We start from the raw sequence: 25,598 nt of genomic DNA, 5'->3' as shown, positions 1-25,598 counted from the left end.
TTAAATAATTTTGAAAAGTTCAATTTGAATGGAAAATGAAGCATAATTGATTTTTGACATTTTAATTTTAAGTGAGCTGGTTGTCAGATTTCACTTGAAAAGGACCCACAATATCTACATCAAGGGCACGTCAACAATCTTCAACCAATAGTGTCATTTTTCTATGTTCATAAATTTATCCTACTACTATAAATGCTATTATTTGACATGTGTGAGGAAGGAAGAATTATGGTTAATCATATCTCTAGTTTATTGCAAACATAAACACCACACAGAAATTAATAATTTATAAGAATCCCTATATGGATTCCATTGTTCAACAATAAAATTAGAAATATTGAACCTCTACAGAGGTCAAAACATCATACTAGATGTTGCATCCACAGAGAGGAATAAGAAATGGCCTCTGCCCACTGGGGAGAGAAACCTGAAGACAAAACCATCACCATTCTATGTGAGATTTACAAGAGTAGGAAATGAATTTTCAGGTGCACAGAAGAGAGTATGATTGCCTTTAGGTGTTAGAAAAATATCACAAAAGAGGTGACATGTGAGAAGTGTCCTGAAGGATCTGTAGGAGCTTGCCAGGCAGAAGGAACCATGAAGGTAATGGCCCAGAGCCATGAAATGGCCTAGGTCTCTCTGGACCCCGAGACTGGAATATCAGGGGCAGGTCTTCAAGGAAGGACCCAGGATGCTACATCAAAGACCATGGCTTTTTCCTATGGACAGTTAGATTTGACTTTTGGGTAGAAACAAATGTAGTAGAGGTGAATACAACAGACAAGAAGGAATCGAGGAAGACAGAAAGCCTAGTTAGGAGGCTCTTAACAAAAATCTCAACAAGGCATGCTGAAGCTCTAAATCACAACAGCTGGACTAGAGATGAGTCAGGAAGTTTATCAATTACCTACTGCTGCATAATAACACAAAAAACTTAGTGGCATACAATAGTAAGTGTTTATGCTCATAGATCTGAGGGTCAGTTGGGCTAGACTAAGCTGGGTTTGGCGAGCAGCTTGGCTGAGACAACTCCCTTCACATGTCTCATCTTTCTCTTGGGACCAGCAGCTAGCTCAGGCAGCGTATGTGTGTGTGTGTGTGTGTGTGTGTGTTTAATGTCCACAATAGAAGTGCAAGAGTTGTACTTCAAGAAGTACAAGGCGGTAACATGCCACACCTCTTAAAGCTTAGGCTTGAAACTGACCCACCATCACTTCTGTTTTATCGGCCACGTGGCCAAACCCAAAGTCAGACGATGGGGAAAAATACTCTATCATATTTTTACTAGTAGGAACTGCAAATTCAAATGGCAAAGGGCGGGAAAACAGGTAGGAGAGAAGGACTGGCGCTGATAATGCAATATATCACACTCTGCCCTCTGGGCCACGGTCACTTGTGTTCCTCCCAAATGCAATACATGCTCACCCCCATCAATGGATTCTCAAAAGCCACATCCAATCACCGCATCATATTCCAAGTTTAGGATCTTGTAATCTACATTAGATCCAGATGAGCCTCATTTTGAAAAGAACGATTGCTCTTTGTTCAGAGAATACCAAACAAAAGAATGAGCTATCTGCCCCCTCCTGATCACACACACACACACACACACACCTTACAAACAGTGGTGAAGTTGGGGCAGGATACCTGCAATACACACCCCCATTTAAGAATGGGGGGCTCTTAGCAGTCATTGGCCTGCAGCAATTCTGAAATCCCACTGGACAAATGTTGCTCTGTGGATGGGGAATGTTTCTTAATTAGGCCTGGGTTCTGTTTCCTGGGAGTGCCTCCCCACCGTCCCTTATTTTCTGTTGGTTTTGACTCTGCTCTGTGAGATTTCATCCTCCTCCTCAATCACTTCTGAAAAGGGCTTTGGAAGATCTGCCATTCTAACGACAGAGCAACTTTCTCAGGAGTTAAAAAAATATTTTTGAAAAGCCTCAATTTCTTTTAGTCCTAGATGGCAGTGCTTTTGCTAATTCCACTGTCTGAAACAATTTGTGAATTTCTATGCATTTGATTCCACAGTCTACTCTGTGTGTCAAAAGCCAGAAGTCACACCCACAATTCTTTTCTAGACATGCTTTTCTCTCATTCTTGACTTAATTACTACTACTAAGCACATTTGACAGATAGGGGACCATGCCCTTAAGCTTCATAAATATCCTTTTATTCAGCTGAAAACATATACTCCAGGCTCTCAATTTTCTCAGTCTCAGTCTCTTTTATACTATTAAAAATTGAGGACTCCAAAGAGTTCACCTTAGAAAATTCTAGAAAGTACAAGAATACACAAGTACCCATTCCATTAAATATCAGGGCAATGGTATTCACTTGTCATGTAACCTCTGGAAAACTCCACTGTGCCCATGAGAAAAATAAGAGTGAAAAAGACAATGTCTTAGTATTATTATGAAAATAATCTGATCTCACCAGACCCGAAAATGACCTTGGAAATTCCCAGGGATCACCAAACTACATTTTGAGAATCCTTGGTCTAGATACCTTTTTTCTTCTCAGAGGTTCACGACTGTTTCTATAGCCACACCCTTTATTTTCCCACAAATAATATAAATCTACATATATTATTTCTTTATCTTTATATCACTGTAGTCTTTAAGAGCTCTAGTTTATCTAAGAATGTGGAACTTGGGAATTTGATACATAAAATAATTCTTTACTAGAAATATTTTAGATAAGAAAAAGTGACTATCCACAGCACTAACTTGTCAGGCATTCTGTTAACTTCACCTGCAAAATAGTCTATCTAAACATCAATAAGATAAGAAACAAAACTTTGAAAATCTCTACAGAGTTGGAGAGACAAAAATTAAGAGCTCATGACTCACTAAGATAGGACCTGATGGAACCCTAATGGTTTGGTTTAAACTCTGAAGGATTAGGGCACCCTGGGTGGCTCAGCCCGTTGTCTCTTGATTTGATTTTGGCTCAGGTCATGATCTCAGGGTTGTGGGATTGAGCCCCATGTCAGGGTCTGTGCTCAGCCCGGAGTCTGCTTGAGTTTTCTCCCTCTGCCCCTCCCTTCACTGGCACACGCTCTCTTTCAAATAAATAAATCTTAAAAAAATAAAACAAAAAAAACCTCTTAAGGATTAAACCACAAAAACAAGAATAAACTAGGGACTTAAACTCAACTTGGAATCAGCTCATCCCTAGCTGCCTGCCACAGTGAAAAGAAAATCTCTGGGAGAAGACAGCAGCATTCAAAGACTCAAGAGTATTTCTACAATTTTTCTTAACAATGTCAGTCCCTCAGTAAAGAAATACTCAAGAAGACGAGAAGGCACTGTGTGACCAAAACCTGAGAGAAATAATGTAAAATGGAAACAAATCCATAGGATATTCTGGTATTAGTTATCAGACACAGACTTTAGAATAACTAAAATGAATACACTTAAGGAATTACATTATAAGATTTCAACAGAGAATTAGAAACTATTAAAAAAAAAAAAACAAGTGGAAACTCTAAGCTGAAAATTGAAACAGGTGATATTAAATACTTACCAGATTAGGTAAACAGTGAATTAGACATAGCTGAAGAGAAAAATAGTTTCTGCTAAAATTTTTATTGGGATTATACTGAATCTGTAAATCAATATGGGAAGAACTGACATTTGCCTTCCAACCAATGAACATAGCATCTCTTCATTTATTTAGGTTTACTTTCTCCCAGGAATGTTTTGTAGAATTCAGTGTATAAGTCTTAGATAACTTCTATCAAATTTATACCTAAGTATGTAATATTTTTGATGCTAGTATAAATAGTATTGATTTTTCAATTTTTTGTTAGTATATAGAAATGCAACTGATTTTGTGTGTGTGCGTGTGTGCAAAAAGTGGTTTTATTAAAGCACGGGGACAGGACCCTTGGGCAGAAAGAGCTGCACTGGGGTTGTGAAGAGTGACTGATTATATACTTTGGGGTTGGGGGAAAACTGATTTTTGTATATTGACCATGTATACAGTAACCTTGTTACTCACATATTAACTTTAGAATGTTCATCTATTCCATAGGTTTTCTGTAGAGTCCAATATGTCATGTGTGGGGAGACTTTTACCTCTTCCTTTACAATGTGAATGGTTTTTCTTTTTCTTGCCTAATTGTCTTGGCTAGAAATTCCAATACAATGTTTTATAGAAGATAGTGGACATCCTTGCTTTGTCTCTGATCTTAGGGGAAAAACATTTAGTCTTTCACCATTAAGTATGAGGTTAGCTGCAGGTTTTTCTTAAGATGCCCTTTATCAAGATGAGGAAGTTCTCTTTTATTTTTACTTTACTGAGAGTTTTTATCAGAAATGAATGTTGTGGGGCGCCTGGGTGGCTCAGTCGTTAAGCGTCTGCCTTTGGCTCAGGTCAAGGTCCCGGGATCCTGGGATCGAGCCTCACATTGGGCTCCCTGCTCAGCAGGAAGCCTGCTTCTCCCTCTCCCACTCCCCCTGCTTGTGTTCCCTCTCTCGCCGTGTCTCTCTGTCAAATAAATAAATAAAACCTAAAAAAAAAAAAAAAAAAAAAAGTTGGGTTTTGTCAAATGCCCTTTTTGCATTGAGACAATCATATGGTTTTCCTATGTTAGTCTGTCAATAGAGTGAATTATTTAGAGTGAATTTTTTAATGTTAGCCCAAATTTGCATTAACATAAACCTCACTAGTTCATATATTATCCTTTTTACACATCGTTAAATTCAAATTGTTAAACTTCGTTTAGAACTTTTGCATCTGTGTTTGTGATAAATATTGGCTTGTCGTTTTCTTGTGATTTTGGTATCAGAGTAATGCTGGCCTCAAAGAAGGAGTTGGGAATTATCCCCTCTTCTATTTCATGGGTGTATTTGTTGAGAACTGAGTATTTTCCTCCTCAAATATTTGAAAGAATTCACCAGTATAGTTAGGTTTGGCATATTCTGTCAGAAATATACGTAGGGGCACCTGGGTGGCTCAGTCAGTTAAGAGTCTGATTTTTGATTACAGGTCAGGTCGTGATCTCAGGGTGCTGAGATTGAGCCCTGCGTGAGGCTCTGTGCTCAGCGTGGAGTTGACTTGAGATTCTCTCTCCCCCTCGGCCTCTTTCCCCACTCGCATGTGCTCTCTCAAATTAAAAAAAAAGAAGTATCTGTAGAACCTCTAGTCATGTCGTTTCTCTCATTCCTAGTATTGATCATTTCTGTCTTCTTTCTCATCAGTCTGACTAAAGATTTCTCAACTGTGTTGATCTCAAAGAGTTAGCTTTCAGTTTCACTGACTTTCTCAATGGATTTTATTTTCTATTGCATTGATTTCTTCCCTAATCCTTTTTCCTTTGAGTTTCACTTGCTATTATTTTTCTTGCTTAAGGTGAAAGCTTCAGTCCTTGATTTGAATTCTTTTCTTTTCTAATATAGACATCTAATGATATAAATTTCCCTGTAAAGTACTGCTTTATCCGATTCCCACAAATTTTGTTTTCATTTGCATTAAGTTCAATATACTTTTTATTTCTTCTTTTCATATTTAAACCACTTGTATTTATATTTAAATAGGTTTCATGGATTCAATATATAGCTGGATTTAAAAAAACTCGATCTAATCAGGGTAACTGACAATTAACAGTTAATGTAATTATTGATATTGCTGTTTAAATCTACCATCTTATTTTTTTTTCTATTTGTCCCATTTATTCTTAGTCTCCCTTTCTTCTTTTTCTTCCTTCTTTTGCATTATTTTTTGTGACTACATTTTATCATCTTTGTTGGTTTATTAGTTACGACTTTTTATTGTTGCTTTAGGGCTTACAGTAAACATTCTTATCACAGTCTACTTTCAAGTAATACTACACCATCTCACAGTTAGTGTTAGAACCTTAGAGTAGTTATACTTCGTTTCCCTCCTCCCACCCTGGCAACTGTTGTCAGATATTTCACTTTACTTATATTAAGCACACAACACCTTGTCATTATTTTTGCTTTAAATCATTAATTATCCTTTAAGGAAAAATGAAAAAAAAAAAAAAAAGCCTTACATTTGTTCACATATTTACCATTTTTGGTGTCCTGGTTACTTTGCATAGAAACATATTTCTATCTGGTACCATATTCCTTCTGACTAAAGGCATTCTTTAACATTTCCTGTAGAACAAGTCTGCTTGTGCTGAATTCTTCCAGCCTCCCAAGGTCTGAAAAAGTTTTATTTTTCATTTTTGAAAGACATCTTTGCTGGATATAGAATTCAAAGTTGAGTATTTTTCTTTCAGTACTTTAAAGATGTTACTCCACTGTCTCTGCACCCTTGTCTTTGTTCTTCTGTGTCTTTTAAATTTAGCTGCTTTAAGAATTTTCCTTTGACCCAAGTTTTAAGGAATTTGATTATGATGTGTTCTGGTATAGTTTTATTTCTTATACTTAGAGGTTCATTGGGTTTCTTGGGTCTTACTTGTTTCCCTCTCTCAGGGAACACTGTCCTGTGCTGCCTAATACCTTATATTTGAAAACTGTCTCATATTTTGCGTTTTTAGAATTTCAAATAGGTAAATCCAATCTCTATTATTCCATTTTGGCCAGAGGCAAAAGTTCAATTTCAGGCATCTCATTTTTACCACATAAAAATTTTACTTTTTGTACTTACGTAACTTTTAAATTCTGTGACAAAATGTTTCATCTATACGCATAAAGTTACTAAAATTGTTTTATTTATCCCACCTCTTTTAATACACATTACGTGCATTTACAGAAAAAGGCAACAGGAAAATATTAATGGACTTAAATACAGCATGCAGGCAAAACACACTTTATGCTTTCTAAACATGTTTGATAACGATACATAAGGAAACGTGTTACAAATCATAATGCTTCCAATAATCTGTCAGGAAAAAAAGATCACATTAGCACCCATTTATACTTTAACACAAACATTCTCTGAGCCACACTGGGGAAAAGAAAGATTTCTGTTTTTATTTCCTGAAGTAATTATTAGTAGGTTTACACTTATTAAATATATCCTTAAAATTTCCACCACTTTGGAAAACCATAAAGTTAGTAAGCTAGCTAGATTTCCTTTTTACTTTAGTAAATATTTTTATCTCAGAAGTCAAAATTGGGTAGGAGTGCTGTATACAAGGTACATAGTTTAAATCTTTGGGACAAGAGACTACAAGAAGGTAAATAAGCCAGGAGCCCTCCTAATCTTATATCACTAAGGCTGTATATCATAGCAGGTAGATGTATACCTCCACCCATACCAGAGAGGTATGCATTCTTTTGACAATTAACCTTTCTAAATTTTATGGTAAGGTCAATAAAAACATTACACACAGCAAACAAAGAATTAGAGAAAGTTAATGATATAAACCACAAAAAAAAAATAATCCATACTTCTCATTTGGAAGGGAAAAAATGGGACTAATACTGAATACTTAGCGTCTAATATAAAATTTTCACTCATTGTAAGTTGAATCATATTGATTAAAACTTTACAGAATAACTTTGCATGTTATTAATTCATGAGACAATCAGCAGATATGCAGCTCTAGTCAAGTCTTATAAACCCCTAAACGTTTTCATAGGTAAAGTGAAATTAGCTGAAAAATACCAAACAGGAGTAGAGATTTGTGAGAAGTACAAAACACATAAATGCAATAGATATATAATGTAATCTGTGCAATTCAAAATTCCCAAAATTTTCTTATGAAATGTACAAGTAATAAATAATAGTCATACTTGACTTTATCAAGTTAACAAAATAATTACTAACCAACCTTGTGTTTTACTAGTCCGTTGCTTAGAAACACCAACTGCCATTTAAAAATTACTTTCACCATAAAAATAGAAGGCATATCAAACTCTTTAATCCTCAAATATCCAAAAAAATTTGGAAGGCAACTGTCAATCAAAAATATTATCTGTTAAAAAAGGTGATTAAAAAACATACATAACCTATTTTTTTGCACAATTTTGTTTTCTTATGAAAAAGGGCACTTAGTGTATAGCTAAAGCTTTCAGAAATTATAGATCCTGTTGACTTTCCTATTAGGCAGATGACATGTTGTACAGTTTTTAATATAAAAATATAAATATCTTTGACAGAGAAGGTGAAATAGTGGTTGGTATAAAATCCCATCACCATTTTACTTGAAAAAAACTTTTTTCCTAGAGACCATGAAAACAATACTGATTCCATGCAGTTCTGTGTTGCCAGAAGCTTCCCATATTATAAAACACTAAGGTATTCACTGAAATTTCAAAAGTGGGCCCGTAGTCTTTTGTTTTCTTCTCGTAGTCTTTCAATTTCAGCCACTAAACCTTCATTCACTGAGTATCTTTCCAGTAAAGAGTGCATTTCATTCTAGAAAAGAGAAAAAATGCTTTTTAAAGCATTGATACTTCACATTTATTTGGAAAGCTGTTTTACATAGTTTCAGCTATCATTTCTGTCATGTTCAATTACCTAGCTGAATGGTACCTTACTACTTTGTTAATATAAATGAAAGATCACTGGTGAAAGTTACGTATTTGGAAGGTTTATATTTGCACATGTGGGAAGCTTTTAGCTTACTTATGGAAATAAATAAATAAATAAAAAGCTGTGAAAAAGTAGCCTTAACTATTATAGGTTAAAAAGAAGGGTGACTAGTTAAAATCTATTTTACTTTTAAATTTCTAAAACTCCCTGTTTGTTTACTCTAGCAACTAGATATAATAAAGTAAAAATATATCACCCTTTAATGGACTTTTTAGATCCACAACTCTATACTCATTTAAAATAAAAGGTCATACCTACCAATTGCATGTGAAACTGTTTAATCATCTCCACTTGCAAATTCACAATGTCTCTATGGCATGCTTCTCTAGGTAAGAATGTAAAATACCTATTAGAATTATAATGGTTTTGCCAATCCTAGATCATTCAAGAAACTGCTAAACTTTTCTCGTTGTTTCAAATTATTGGATGTTAGTAATAATGATAGTAGTAATAATAATAATAAAAATGCCAAGGCACCTAGAATTTATTTACTATGTACTAGGCACTGTTTGTTGTACTTTGAATGGAAGAACTCATTTAATCTTTACATCACATGCAATTATTACCTCCATTTTACCAATGAAGGAACTAAGCCACAGAGCAGTTAAAACTTATCCAATCAACCAACCAGTAAATGGTGGAGCTAGTATATAAACCCCGGCTGTATATATCCAGAACTCTCATACTACACATCCCTTAATATAGAAATTATCATTAAGGAAAGACACAGGTTTATATTACAATGAAATACAGATCATTTACTAGGTTACAATGTCTTAACTATTATCAATGTTTTAGCTATCAAAAAAAAATACTTCTAGTAGAATGGAAAGGGTTATTTGGGTGGTTATAATAAAGGTTACCTATAAAGTACAATTCAGTCATACCAGAAAAGAATACATGAAAATTATGAGGTATAATAATAAAAGGATCATTCAGTCACCCACCATACAACTTATGAGCTAGAACATTACCAAAATCATAGAAGTTTCCTATGTGCTCCTCTCTGATTCCATTACTTAACTTAGGAGAAGCCCAAGAAAGAAGTCACTACTCTGATGAATTTTGTTTAAGCAATGTAAAAAAAAAAAAAAAAAAAAAAAAAAAAAAAAGTCTAACAAAGATGCTGTAGTCAATATATTTTTGCTGTGCCTGGTTTTGAGCATTATAAAAATACCACATCCTATGTAGTACTAAGTAGTGTACACTTAAAAAAATAACCCAATATCATGTTTTCAACATTCATATTCTATACATCTGTAATTCACTGATTTGTATCAGTGTACAGATTCTCCTATCAATTGACATTCAGATTGCTTTCAAGCTTTTACTATTACAATGTTATTATAAACAATCATGTATGTATTTCCCAATCATATTCACCCATAACTGCACCCATAGATCCAAGAGTAGATATGCTGAGTTAAAGGCCAGATGTATACTTGTTTAGTTTTACGAAATAATGCAAATTATTTGTTGAAGAGGTAGTATCAGTGGACATGCTTGTCATCAGTGTAACAGAATTCCTCTTGCTCTGTATCTACACCAAGACTTGGTCTTCACAGACTTTTCACATTTTCCCATCTAATGGGTGTGAAACAGTATCCCATTGCATTTTCAGTTCTCTGATTAACCATAGGATGGAACACCTTTCCTTAGGTTCATAGACCATTCCTCTTCTGTGAAATGCTTGTCCATGCCTTTTAAGCTTGTTTTTCTGTTGAATGTCTTTTTTTTAAAACACTGTTTATTTGAGAGAGAGAGCACAAGCAAGGGAAGGGGCAGGGGGACAAGCAGACTCCCCGCTGAGCAGGGAGCCCGAAGCAGGGGCTCGATCCCAGGACCCTGGGATCATGACCTGAGCTGAAGGTAGATGCTTAACTGATTGAGCCACCCAGGCACCCCTCAAATGTCTTTTATTCTTATTTATTTTTAAGAGTTCTTTACATCATCCAAACCTTTGTTGGATCCTTTGTTGGAGTACCATAGATAGATTTTTGTCCTTTCACTTTGTTAATGGTGCCTTATGATGAGCAGTCCTTGTCAATGTTCTCTAATTACTGACCTAATAACACAATCAAATTTGCCAATCTATGTTTTTATAGGTAGTGTATCCTCTTATGTTTTGATAACTTCCCTACCCTGAAATCATATATAAATTCCCTTACAATGCTTAAAATTTTACCCTTTAAACTTTCACGCTGGGTAGAACTGATTTTTTTAATAGCAGGGAATAGGGATCTATACTTTTCCTCTGTCATATATCACATTTCTATATATGCCCAGGTTTTTCTCTGGTCTATTTGATTCGTTTGGGCAATCTGTCCATCCTGTGCTAATGCTACACTATTTTAATTATAGCTTAATAATTAAGCTTACCCATCTGACAAACAAGTCACCTTCAATCTTGTTCTTCTCTAGAGTATCTTGGTTATTCCTGGATCTTTTCTTCTTCCACATAAATTTGAAGTTATCCTATCATCATCTTCCAAAAAACACAGTTGGGATTTGACTGAAATTGCATTCAATCTATAGACCAATTTAGAAGAACTAACATCTTCATATCTTTCCATTTATTTAAGTGTTAATGCTTTCTAATAAATATTTAAGTGTTTTTCTACAAAGATCTTTACCATTTTTGGTCAGATTTATTCCTAAGTACTTTTTCTGTTACAACTATAAGGGTTTTTAAAAAATTCTCTTCTGCTTTCAATTATGACAAAAGCTGTATTTAAAACAAACGAACTGGGGGCACCTGGGTGGCTCAGTCGGTTAAGGAGCTGCCTTCGGCTCAGGTCATGATCTCAGGGTCCTGGGATGGAGTGGCAAGCTGGGCTCCCCACTGAGCGGGGAGTTTGCTTCTCCCTCTCCCTCTGCCTCTCCCCACTGCTCGTGCTCTCTCTCTCAAATAAATAAATCTTTAAAAAAATTAAAACAGGGACGCCTGGGTGGCTCAGTCGGTTAAGCCTCTGCTTTCAGCTCAGGTCATGATCCCGGGGTCCTGGGATCGAGTCCTGCATCGGGCTCTCTGCTCGGTGGGGAGCCTGCTTCTCCCTCTTCCTCTCTCCCTGCCTGTACTCGCTCTCTCTCTCTCTGACAAATAAATAAATAAAATCTTAAAAATAAATAAATAAATAAAAAATTAAAACAAACCGAAAGCATCAGAGAACCACTAAGGTGGTCAGGATTTGAGGGGCTATGGTTTTGCAAAGCAGGGAAGTCTACTAGGTAAGCCCCACAGTTACCTCTGTTTTCCCTTGGGGATGTGCTGACTGGACAGAGGGGAACAGAGGCTGAGCGGAAAGCAGTGACCTGGAGCTTGAGAGAGCCTCACCGGGTTGGGGAGTGCCAGGGTTTTGGACAGCCCAGGCAGCCAGGGCTTCAAGGTGCCAAGAAGGTACCTGCAGAAAAGTAAACCCAAAACTGTGCAATTTCCCCCTCGAGGTATCTATTGACTCCTAAGCAATGCCTGTACTGGTGGCAGAAAATTAAACATAAAGTCACAGCTAGAGCAGAGAAAGACTTTGGCGGCCTTGTGGTGCTGGGGAAATGGAGGTTAAAGTTTCAGAACCCACCAAGGTAAAAAGGCCTGGTGAATATCCTAGAAGGGCAGAGACTAAACCCTAGAATAAAGGCAACCAGAAATAAACTGGCCCTAAGAAAACTGGAAAGCCAGCAAGTACAGGAACAAAGTGATCTGCTTGCCAGAAGAAACTTAAATCTTCTTGACAGACAATAAAAATAGACCCATAGACTTCTGCTTAGGATATAATCTCTCCAACTCTAATAGTGAGGACAAGCCAGATAACCTATAAAATCATACATTTTTAAATTCAACTTGAGAGTGCAAAGAAATCTAAATGAATGAAAATCCAGAAAATGAGTCCCTCCTAGGAGAAGAGACCCATGACTGTTTTCATCCTCAACAGAGCAGAGGGCGGGTGGTGGTGGTGAAGGGGGGGGTGGGGGGCTGGAGAGGTAGGGTTGACACAGCTGCCATTGATAGGGTAAGGAGAACTAACTGAAATTTTTATAGATTTTTGTAGGCCAAGTAGGACTGGACCCAAGGAGTCCTAGCCACAAAGAAAATCTCCATTCACTCACCAACTATTTGCCACAGGCCCTCACTGAGTGCTTATGTAAACCATTAGGGGCAGGGCAGGAGGACTGAGAGAGACACCCTAAGGCAGAGAGCAACAGGGTGTGTGAAGACTGCGCGCTGTGACAACTGAGAGTAACCCGTCTGAAGCACTCCAGACCCTTGTGGGGAAGGCAGTCTCCACAGCTGACGGAGCCCCTCAACAGCCCCTCTGTCCCTCCACTGAAAGGTATAGCTCTTCAAGACTTACTGAAGGTTACGTCAGAGCAGCAAATTTATAGAAATTCTCTGAGCCATTCTCTGGGTCCTCACTGAGTCCCAAGCAGAAGCTGCCTATGGTTATTGGAGGGGCAGAAGGATTGAGAGAGGCCCCTACTCACCCCCACTCCCCAGGTGCAGGCATGCGTGGCAAGCTGAAAGCTGAAGGCAGGGCAGTGCTCTCTCTCTCAATCTGCCCAGCATAAGAGCTTTCTCCCCTTCCAACACTGCTTTACTCACATCATATTAAAGTCAGACAATTCTGCTGTTTTGCCACATATATACATTCCTGAAAATAACAGGACCAGATTTTAAAAATGTAGTGTGTGTGTGTGTGTGTGTGTGTGTGTGTGAGAGAGAGAGAGAGAGAGAGAGAGAGAGAGAGAGAGAGAGAGAGAGATGGAATATTATTCAGCCATAAAAAAGGAAATCTCGCACTATGCAACCACATGAATGAACCTGGAAGATATTATGCTAAATGAAATAAGCCAGTCACGGAAGGACAAATACTGCATGATTCCACTTACATGAGATATCTAAAATAGTCAAACTCATAGAAGCAAAGAACAGAATTCTAGGTATCAGGGGGTGGGGAGAATGGGAAATAGGAAGTTGCCAAGTGACAAATACAAAATTTCAGTTAAACAAAATGGATAACTTGTAGAGATTTACTATATAACACCGTGCCTATGGTTAGCAATACCGGATTATACAGTTAAAATTTATTAAGAGGGTAGATCTCATTGTAAGTGTTCTCACCACAATAAAACTAAAACAAAAAAAGGAAAAGAAAAAGAAAATAAGAAGATAACAGGATTTAAAGAAAAAGGATTGGGGCAGACTACTCAAAATTTATGCAACTTTGTAACCAGAGCACTAACAAAAACAATTAAACCCTAGTAAAAAATACTAGCATAGTTTAAATAGTGAATAATCAAAGACTTTTACCTTAAAAAAAGTGATGGTCACTTGATAAGAGGGGTAAGAAAAGGAGAAGAAAGGATTGGGGCTGTGAAGGATGGAGGCAAGGATAAAATAACCAAAGATGGGGAATAATCACAAAATAAGTCCTTCCAAACACAGAGCACAAAGCCAAACCAGGTGAAGAGGAAGGGAAGAGAAAGAGATGGGTACTGATAGCTGGTTTGCTGCCTTCAGCTATGTTCATACATTCTGTTTTGGCAACTGTTACAAGAACCAACAAAATTTCCTTATCAGGTATGTTGTCATTACTGTCCTATTTACCAATCACAAATGAATTAATCCACATTAAAGAAACACACGTCATAACAGGACACATTGTACCTACCCTAACTAAACTACACATTGTACCTACCCTAACTAAACTAGAAGGCCTTTGTGGACAGATCATTCATATTTGCATCCTTAGTACCCAGTACATATACTAGGCATGTTGTAAATGTCAAAAATGACCAAAAATGATGATTTTCCTTTAAAAATATATTTGTTAACATTTAAAAATATTTTTTCAAAACACTTTTTTTTTTAAAAGTAGGCTCCATCTCCAGCATCGAGCCCAATGTGGGGCTTGAACTCATGACTCTGAGATCAAGACCTGAGCTGAGATCAAGAGTCAGATCTCAACCGACTGCGCCATCCAGGAGCCCCCCCAAAACACTTTTAACATTAAAAAGAAACATGCACCAGGGCACCTGGGTGGCAGAGTTGGGTAGTGTCTGACTCTTGATCTCACCTCAGGTCTTGATCTCAGGATTGTGAAATTGAGCCCCGTGTCAGGCTCCTCTGCCCCTCCCGCTCGTGCTCTCTCTAAAATAAATAAATCTTAAAAAAACAAAACAACAACAAAAAAACCTGTACCAACAAAAACTGTACATCTTCTCTAGCATTCTTGCTCGCTATATTCCAAATCAGAGCTAGAATACTAAGTAACTACAGGTCAGAAAGGGAAAAAACACATACAAAAGATTCTAATAATTGAAAATAGCTCCAATATATATTGAGATGATAGGTAAAAGGAAGCAACAATGTCAAACACATTCTTACAGTGTTCAAAATTCAAAGGATGAGGAGACAAGGACAGATCCATGAAAATTTTTTTTTTAATTGACTATTACATTCTGATGCATTCTGTTTGAAAATATTCAGAATTCCTTTAAAAAATTATTTCTCTATTACATTATTACCCATAGCATATTTAGCAGGTGATCTATAAATACTTCATGTAAGAATACCACTGGGCCTTACCAGAATCTGCTGCCCAAATTTTGACAAAAAAAATCCCTGATGGCAGCCTGCCTGCTCGACTGCCCTGCCAAGTTATCTAACAATTGCCCTAGGTAAGTGTACCTTTTCCTGGCTGATATTCAATAAATTCAATACAGCAAGATCAACAAAACTCATCATGTTTTCTATTGTTTTATGGACCCCAAAACCTAGGCAAAAGTAGTAACCACCAATATTACTTATGGTTCCGGTTTTACACCTAATAAAAAAAAGCCAGTTAATGTCTAGATAGAAAGAGCAATTTCTCAATTACTACCTAAAGTCATCCAATGTCTCCTGTATCATGTTCTGAATAAAACGGATCTGAACAGATGTCAGTGGTGCATTTGGCCTATTATTTCCAATGGTATCAGCTATTTTTTCTGATAGTGAACTGGCAACTCCAGCCGTGACAGAGGATGCTGTCTTTGGATCTAAAATAAAAAATGGGAGAAAATATTAATAGTCAGCTTAGACTAAGAGACATCAAACATTTGTAAATAAGATTTGGCATGAGGAGACTTGAAAAACTGGTAAAGAACAGTGTTCCTGTGACATTTAGAAAAACTCACTGTCTGGAATACAAATCTTAGAAACTTTCTATGACATTATTTCTAATAGTCATTTATCTATATATATAAACTGCCAACTGTCTAATATAATAACATATGACAGAGGGATTAATCTTGAAGAATCTTGGAACCATTTCCTCTTATAAAAGATGAATGTGACATGCTATCCCATAAACTAGATAAACTAAGACTATTAAAAATAAACAGAAGGAATATAGGAGTAAAGTACCGCTATAAGCAAAGCCCCAGAGTTTACACTAATACAATATATCCACAGAAACCCTAAAGTAAAACATAAATATCTATATAGAAGAGTTGCTTCTATACAAAGAGTTGTTTTCTATAGATAACTTGTGTAACAACCCAATATCCCATTAAATGTGATCAAGTTTTTAGGATCTGTGGCATGAACTTTAGTACGGAGGAGGGAAAAAAAAGACAATTTCAGGTAGTTAATGACTCATTTTCAAAGGGTCCTACATTATATTCCCATTTGTACCATATTAGATCAAGATCCTTACATATTGGATTGACAATAAAATTCACACCAAAAGAGTATCAAATCAATGTCATTGAGTTTAACCATTCACATACATGTCATTGTCCTCTAGTAAGAGAGTCATAATAGACAAGCGTTGTGAAGTTTCAACTCCTTCTAATTTTCTTAGTCTATGATCACTCTATTTATCAAGTTAAATAGTGGGAGTCTTCAACTTAACACTTTCAAATATCAGGAAGTTTTATGTACTTACTTGGAGTTGAGGATCCAATGAGGGGGGGTTCATATATGAACTGGGCTTCAATTTCTTTCTCTGGCCTTTCAAATTTCTCAGGACTTCTTGTTTGGTTAGATGACGGAGAGGTATTCAGATTTCCAGTTTCAGCACCAGAAATCAACTTTGCAAACTTCACATTTAAAATAAACAATATATCAATTCTGGTTTTATATATATAATTTGTACCTACTTTTCTTTTTCCAGTAGTTAGGATCAGAAAAATGAAGAATAAGAAGGGATATAGAAGGAAAAAAAATTGCAAGAACTAGTGGCAAAATAAATCAACTTTACTAATCAAAAACAATTTCAATGGTAACATGATGAGGAAAAGCTCATTTATTAATAAGCATCTGCTATTGAGTGCCACTGAAAATGGTAATCACAGGCCAAAAAAAAAAAAAAAAAATCCCCAAACTCTCAGGTGGTAACTAGCCAGAAATATTTGAAAAATATGTCAGAAGACATTTTTGTACTTCCTAAATATCTTTTCAATATCATTCTAAAAAATCAATATGAAAATATGGCAGACTCTACCTTACTGGTAACATTTGATCATTTTAAGCCCTTATATAGAAAATTAACTTCTATTTTGGATACTGTATAATAGCAGAAGGTAATGAGGATATATTACATTCTTAGCACCATCAGTTAGCTCTAAGACTTAGGGTAAATGACTTGACCATCAACTTGGTGCTTTCTGCTGCAATGGAAATAAATTCTAAAAAACTCAGGTATAAACTAGTCAAGTACCTTGTCTTAGAAAAAACAGCATTAAGTTTACATCTGCTGTTACCTCCAACATTTCCAAAGACAGATTTCAAAAGTATCCTTTAGTTTTTAACATGTGACATCAAGATTTAAGAATATTTTCTACCTGGTAAGGGTACAGCACTGTCGATAATTAGGACATATCCCCTGGCAGCCACCTGCTTTCTGTCTCGTGATGAGCTTCATTATATGCTTGCTACTGACAAACGCACACTGTGAGTTCAGTATCATTTTTAGGCAGATACCTGTTTGAGGGAGTCCTTAGGTTCCTGTTTTCCCAGATATATTTTCTTAGATTCAGCTGTCAGATCATGATTTTCATTTTCTTCTTTCCCTGGAGATCCCATAAAGACATTCAGAGGACTAGAATGCAACACTGAAGTGCTTGAAGCTACTGGATTTTTTCTTGGAGGAAGGACTGAATTCAATTGTGGTAGAAAGTCAAGGCCTGAAAAAGAGGAGAAAAAAACTATTTGCATATGATTTTCCTCAATCTTGGATATTTAAGAAAAGCACTTAACACGATAAATAGGTTAATATGGTAGAAAGACATGCAATTTGGATTCAGAAGGCAGGTTCATTTGTCAGCTCTACCCCTTACTTGATGTATACAAAATCTTGGGCAAAAATTGCAAAACTCTGTTTCCTGATCAGTAAATGTGAAGAATGATATCCATCTCCGAGTGGTGAGACTAAAAAGAGATATTATATGTAAAACTACTCTGAAAATTGCAAAGCCCAATGAATGTTTTAGTCAATATTATTAGTTTTTGATAACTGAAAATTGTTAATTTGGTATATATATGTAGTATATCTTGGTAGCCTCTAAGATGGCTCCGAATGATCCCTGCCTTCTGGCATGGATCCATGCCCTCAGGTAATGTGGGCAGGACCTAGTAACTTGCTTCCAACAAAGAGAATACAGCCAAAGTGGTGGGATGTCACTTCAAGATTAGGTTACAAACATGCAGTGGCTTCCATTTTGAGTGCCATCTCTGACCATCTTGCTCACCAACTCTGAGGGAAGCCAGCTGCCATGTTGTTAGCTGCCCTGCAGAAGGGCCCACATGGGAAGGGATGGGCATCTTCTGCTAATAGTCGCCTGAATGAGCTTAGAAGTAGATCCTTGCCCAGTCAAGCCTTGATAGGCCTGCAGCCCTGCTGACATCCTGATTAAAGCATCAAGACAGACCTTACGCCAAAGGCACCAGCTAAGGTATGCTCAGATTCTGAACCCACAATTATGAGATGGTAAATGTTCTTTTAAGTTTCAAAATGTTGGGGTAATTTGGGGGTGCCTGGGTGGTGCATTCGGTTAAGCATCTGACCCTCGCTTTTGAGTCAGGTCATGATTTCAGAGTCGTAAGATCAAGCCCTGTGTCCAGCTCCGTGCTCAGTGCGGAGTCTGCTTGAAATTCTCTTTCCCTCTTTTTCTCTCTCTCTCTCTCAAATTAATAAATAAATCTTTAAAAAAAAATGTTGGGGTAATTTGTTACATATCAACAGATAGCACGATATCACTTTTAATTTTCCTAAAAATACTTCTCAATAGTTCTTACCATCTTTGCCTATGGACTCATCACCTCCCTTGTTAACCACAGCATCTATAATAAAATTAGAAAATCAAATTTTTTAAATTGTGACAAAGAAGCCATAGCAACTTAAGCTTCCTATTCATTCCCCAAAGAGTTTGATTTTAAAAAGGAAAATCTGAGTGAAGTTACAGCTGGGACTCATATAAACTTCCCTTTTCATTCTTCTCACTTCATGCATAGCAACAAGTATGAAGAGTAATTCTATGTATAGGGTCATTTAATGAGACAGCAAGGTATACTAGAAAAGCACTGCAGTAGGCTCCAGAAACCTATAATCCAATTCTGCCTACCACTTAATAGCCTTAGACAACAAGACTTTAATACAATTAAGCTTCAGTTTCTGCATCTATATAATGGGAATAACGTCCTGACCATCTCACAAGATTGTTTTGAGGATCAACTGAAACAACGTCAAAATAGTTTGTGAGCATTACAATGATATACAAAACATAAGATTTTATTAATATTTATTTTAACGGCAGAATATGTATAAGAATATTCCAATACTATAATACTATTCATTTACCAATTAACAACCAAAAATTGCCTAACCTCATTTTAGCAAATTAATTTAGAAAAATGAGCACAAGTCATAAAAAAATCCGTCAGAAATTCAAATGGCCAATGAATTATCATACATGATTATCATAGTAGGAGTATCAACCATACATCTGCATGTGTGTATATACACCTAGTAATTACACAACACACATACACTTTTAGAAGTTATTAGTTTTAACAAAAGCAGAAATATTCTTATTTAAAAGATGAAGAAATTGAAGCGCAAACAGATTCAGCCTTTTACCTAAGGAGAGCTGCATTCTTGAAATCAAAACATAAATTTCTTGACAATGAAAACCAGTCCTATATTTAGTATACATGTTCTTTTATTAATAATATGAAATGCTAATAAATGAGGGGCATATAGCTCAAATTCTAATCATATTTTAAAAAAGTAAAGAGGAATTTCTATCCTTTATTCATTTCTTTTAAAAAACCATTAAAGAGAATTTCATTTATAACTCAAACACTTTCAAAAAGCCCCTTCCTACATTCTCCAATTCAAAAGTTACCCCAGAGGTTCTCATAAGCCAAAGCTCCCAGATGGTTACTAACCTCCAAAACCTTTCTCAACTCCAGCTCATGCCACTTTTCCCTCCTTTGCCCACATCTTTCCTCTCTTTATTCTTTAACTATGTAGTCTGACCCCTCTTCATCCTGAAAGAAAGGAATCCTTCCTCTTTCATTAGGTGGAAGATAGGGAAATCTGACCTGGCAATTAAAGTAGTCATTTTCAGGCCAGGATAAGGCAGAATACACTAAGTAATTCTGTGCCATCACATATGTGTTTATTCTTTCTGATTACGAAACTAATTGTAGAAAATTTGGAAAACAGACAATTTAAAGTAAAAAATGAAATTTCATAAGATCATGAGTGGATGTAACAATTTAAACATCCTGTTACTGTTGACATTTAGATATGCTCCAGAGTTCCACTATTATAAAAAAAAAAACAGTACATACAAATCTTTGTGGGATTCTCTGAACAAGTTATTAGGTAAATTTATAGAAATGGAATTAACAGTCCAAAGAGTATGAATATTTAACCTGCCAAATCATGCTCTAGAAATTTACCCATATTGTTAATAATACTGCTATTAGCAGTGAGACTACCCAATTAATGAAAACAGTATGAACATCAGTATCAAAAAAACACAGCCAAACAATGTGACTAGTTCATACAGTATGAACAATGATATATACTGTTTCTATTTATCAAAATGGTAAAGTTTTTTATATTTTTATTTTCTTTTTAGTAGCAACATCTCCTAGCAATAGGAAGAGTGTATGTGTGTGTGTTACTTTCACAAATAGTTAGTGTAAAAGATGAGGCAATCTATCCCCCCGCCGTATATCTCCATGAAAACAATGAATAAATATACCAATTAGATATTAATAATCAAAAAACAAACAAAATATTTTTAGGTTAGAAGATATTTTTTGCCTATCAAAATATCCAAGATTTTAAGATTTATTTAGAAGTAGATACAACTAAAAAACTGCCTATGGAGGCAAAACTTCCTTTAAGAAACTTCTGTGGAACAAAAATAGACTCCAAATGGTTGAAAGACCTCAATGTGAGACAGGAGTCCATCAAAATCCTAAAGGAGAACACAGGCAGTAACCTGTTCGACCTCAGCCACAGCAACTTCTTCCTAGAAACATCGCCAAAGGCAAGGGAAGCAAGGGCAAAAATGAACTATTGGGACTTCATCAAGATAAAAAGCTTTTGCAAAGCAAAGGAAACAGCCAACAAAACCAAAAGGCAACCGACAGAATGGGAGAAGATATTTGCAAATGACATATCAGATAAAGGGCTAGTATCCAAAATCTATAAAGAACTCATCAAACTCAACACCAAAAGAACAAAGACTCCAATCAAGAAATGGGCAGAAGACATGAACAGACATTTTTCCAAAGAAGACATCCAAACGGCCAACAGACACATGAAAAAGTGTTCAATATCGCTCGGCATCAGGGAAATCCAAATCAAAACCTCAATGAGATACCACCTCACACCAGTCAGAATGGCTAAAATTAACAAGTCAGGAAATGACAGATGTTGGCGGGGATGCAGAGAAAGGGGAACCCTCCTACACTGTTGGTGGGAATGCAAGCTGGTGCAGCCACTCTGGAAAACAGTATGGAGGTTCCTCAAAAAGTTGAAAATAGAGCTACCATACGATCCAGCAATTGCACTCTTGGGTATTTACCCCAAAGATACAAAAGTAGGGACCCGAAAGGGTACGTGCACCCCGATGTTTATAGCAGCAATGTCCACAATAGCCAAACTGTGGAAAGAGCCAAGATGTCCATCAACAGATGAATGGATAAAGAAGATGTGGTATATATATACAATGGAATATTATGCAGCCATCAAAAGGAATGAGATCTTGCCATTTGCAATGACGTGGATGGAACTGGAGGGTATTATGCTGAGCGAAATAAGTCAAACAGAGAAAGGCATATATCATATGACCTCACTGATATGAGGAATTCTTAATTTCAGGAAACAAACTGAGGGTTGCTGGAGTGGGGGGTGGGGTGGGAGGGATGGGGTGACTGGGTGATGGACACTGGGGAGGGTATGTGTTCTGGTAAGCGCTGTGAATTGTGCAAGACTGTTGAATCTCAGATCTGTACCTCTGAAACAAATAATGCAATACATGTTAAGAAAGAAAAAAAGAAGAAGAAGAATGTAGCAGGAGGGGAAGAATGAAGGGGGGGAAATCGGAGGGGGAGAAGAACCATGAGAGACGATGGACTCTGAAAACAAACTGAGGGTTCTAGAGGGGAGGAGGGTGGGAGGATGGGTTAGCCTGGTGATGGGTATTGAGGAGGGCACGTTCTGCATGGAGCACTGGGTGTTATGCACAAACAATGAATCATGGAACACTATATCTAAAACTAATGATGTAATGTATGGGGATTAACATAACAATAAAAAAATTAAAAAAAAAAAAGAAACTTCTGTGGAAATTAAAACGCTAAGTTGAGAGCTATTTGCATAGTTCTCATGTGAAAATGATAAGCATATACGTCAGAATGGTAACATCTGAAATATCAGGGCAAAGGAAAAGATACCACTCCAGGGACTGAGAAAATTAGCAACTGTCATGAAAAGAGCCAGACTAAAGCTATTACCCACATCTTTTAGCTAGAATAAAAATGTAATGACTGCCAGCAAAAGAACATGATCCTTGGATCTGAACAGACTTACCATCTCTGATAGGTGAGAACATGTCACCTAAACTACTTTTTCTGGTATCATCAAAGCTGAAGAAATCCTGATTTTTCCCACTGTCCGTTTCCTTAGATATAATATCAGTGTTTATGCTTCGAGGCAAACCTTATAGGAAAATTAGATATAAAAATAACTGTTACTACATATACATGAATTTACCATCAGAAGCTAGGTTCTAAAAATTAATGTATCATGCATATATTAATGTATCATGCATATATTACATACATTACATCACTGTTGTAATATTACAATAGTGAGCACCAGGAAAAGAAAACAATGTAACAACAGCTCAGTTAACCATGATTTTCATGGAAGGAAGGGCTTCTCAAAAGCAAATAATCTATTTATTCATATGATACCACCTTATTTTAGCCATTTTGATGAAATTTTCCCAAAATGATTTATATACTTTGCTGCCCTCTTAAACAAAGTATACTGAACACAACCAACTTCTGTTATAATGGGCTCACTTTTATGAACATCTACAAATGATTTAAAAAGTCTGTAAGGCATATACCACGATGCCTAACATAGAGCAGGATTCAAGTAATGTTAGTTCCTTTCCATAACTGCAGTAACTGGATCTCCTTTTTCCCTCTTCTGTCTTTTCCTTCACTAACTGTGGAAGCTTAACACTGCTCTCAGTATTATTGATCTCAAATGACTTTACTAGCCTCAGGATAGTTTACTAAGAGGAAAGAAACCAGAATACTAAACTCATAAAGAATAGCATAGTAGACAACAATGAAGAGATGTGCAGCAGTTTATTTTCCCTGCCAGTATATAATGCAAGGAATTAGGGCAGGGACTTTGTAAGACTGAACTCTGTGGGCTCAGTAGCTTCTCACCCATTTTTGGGTTGAAGAATAAGTTCTAGAGATTCAAGAGCTGTGAGGAAAGTCTGGTACTTTAACTGGTAGCATGTTATTGTATTACATTTTTTTAAAAGATTTATTTAATTTATTTTTTCCAGAGAGAGAGAAGGGAGGGGCAGAAGGAGAAGGAGAGAATCTTAAGCTGACTCCCTGCTGAGCAAGGAGCCTGACATGGGGCTTCAATTCAGGAACTCACAACCCTGAGATAACGACCTGAGCCGAAACAAAGAGTCAGAGGCTCAATGAACTGTACCACCTAGGTGCCCCCTGTATTACATTTTAAATAGTGTTTTATTTGCCATCTTGGTCCCAAATGAAAACTGAAAAGCTGGGATAAAAACAACGAACAGCCAGCATACCCAAAAAGGTCCAAACCTGGCAAATAAAATAAACTTTTCTAGTAACACCTGATAAAAAGTTAAAATATTACTGAACATTTGTACACCACTGTCATTGAAGTGTTTATACCAAGAGTTAAACTGTTACAAAGAATAAATTTTCTCTCCTTCTTCTAGATGTTTAAACATGTATGAATGCATAACTTTAGCCTCTGGAACTTTAGGAGAAAGAAGTCTGGTATCATTTGAAAGTAGTGCTAAAGACATTTTTTACTTCTTAAACTGCTGTTTTCCTCTGAAAATAAGCACTAGCAACAAGTCTGCAGAGGTTCTCTAAGTTTTTACTTAAATTCCAGGTGGTTAACATACAGTGTAATAATTTCAGGTGTACAATATAGTGATTCACCACTTCCATACAACACCAGGTGCTCATCACAACAAGTGCAGTCCTTCATCCCCATCACCTGTTTCACCCATCCCCCCCACCCCACTCACTTCCCCTCTGGTAACCATCAGTTTGTTTTCTATATTTAAGAAAAAGCAAATGACGTATCACAATTCCAGACTTCAGGTTGTATTACAAAGCTATAGTGATCGAAACAGTATGGTACCAGCACAAAAATAGACACACAGATCAATGGAACAGAAAACCCAGAACGGAACCCACAACTATATGGTCAATTAATCTTTGACAACGCAGGAAAGAATATCCAGTAGGAAAAAGCCTCTTCAACAAATGGTGTTGGGAAAACTGGACAAGAACATGCAAAAGAATGAAACTAGACCACTTTCTTATACCATATACAAAAATAAATTCAAAATGGATTAAAGACCTAAATGTGAGACATGAAACCCTTAAAATCTTAGAGGAAAACATAAGCAGTAACCTCTTTGACATCAGCCATAACAACTTCTTTGTAGATATGTCTCCTGAGGCAAGGGAAACAAAAGCAAAAACTACTGGGACTTCACCAAAATAAAAAGCTCCTGCACAGCAAAGGAAAACAACAAAACTAAAAGGCAACCTACAGAATGGGAGAAGATATTTACAAGTGACATATTTGATAAAGGGTTAGTATTCAAAATATATAAAGAACTTATAAAACTCAACACCCAAAAAATGCATAGTCTAATTTAAAAATTCGCAGAAGACATGAACAGACATTTCTCCAAACAAGACATCCAGATGGCCAGCAGACACATGAAAAGATGCTCAATATCACTCATCATCAGAAAAATGCAAATCAAAACCATAATGAGATATCATCTCACACCTGTCAGAATGGCTAAAATCAACAACACAAGAAACAACTGGTGTTGGCAAGGATGTGGAGATAGGGGAAACCCTCTACACTGTTGGTGGGAATGCAGTGGTTGGCACCTTTAGTAGAAGCAATGTGAACTTTTTTCAAATTTCAGATTCATTTTACAGGAAGTTGAAAATAATAGTAATGATGATAACCGTGATGACAATATTAGCAAAACCATAATTTACTAAGTGCCTATCATGTGCCAGGCACTTTTGATACATCTTCTCTGGTTTTCACAATAACCCTAAAAGTTAAATATTATTCTACGGAAGAGAAAATAAGACTCAAAGTGGTTAAGAAAACTGCCCAAAGTCATGCTGGTAGAAGCCACAGACCCAAGACTTACGCCTAACATACTCTCAATATTTCAGAGTGGGGAAAATGTACGTGTGTGTGTGTGTGTGTGTGTGTGTGTGTGTGAGAGAGAGAGAGAGA

General features: G+C 36.5%; 1 protein-coding gene across 6 annotated transcripts in view; it reads right to left on the bottom strand.

Moving 5' to 3' along the window:
* Positions 1-6,669: 6,669 nt before the first annotated feature.
* The window catches only part of NEDD1 (NEDD1 gamma-tubulin ring complex targeting factor), a 50,260-nt gene continuing 31,331 nt past the window's right edge, over positions 6,670-25,598 (bottom strand). For 5 of the 6 annotated variants that reach the window (XM_078076444.1, XM_078076440.1, XM_078076439.1 and 2 more), the window contains 7 exons: positions 22,614-22,742; positions 18,797-18,841; positions 17,483-17,685; positions 16,446-16,599; positions 15,399-15,555; positions 8,779-8,845; positions 6,670-8,343 (listed from right to left, as the gene is read on the bottom strand). In XM_078076444.1, the coding sequence (XP_077932570.1) occupies positions 8,239-8,343; positions 8,779-8,845; positions 15,399-15,555; positions 16,446-16,599; positions 17,483-17,685; positions 18,797-18,841; positions 22,614-22,742 (860 nt within the window). In that variant the 3' untranslated portion in view covers positions 6,670-8,238. The remainder of the gene's footprint in view (positions 8,344-8,778; positions 8,846-15,398; positions 15,556-16,445; positions 16,600-17,482; positions 17,686-18,796; positions 18,842-22,613; positions 22,743-25,598) is intronic. The other variant, XM_078076441.1, reaches the window with a different exon arrangement.

The sequence above is a fragment of the Halichoerus grypus genome, chromosome 6 (genome assembly GCF_964656455.1).
Source record: "Halichoerus grypus chromosome 6, mHalGry1.hap1.1, whole genome shotgun sequence".
NCBI classification, from domain to species: Eukaryota; Metazoa; Chordata; class Mammalia; order Carnivora; family Phocidae; genus Halichoerus; species Halichoerus grypus.
This window is presented reverse-complemented; position numbering and strand designations above follow the sequence as displayed.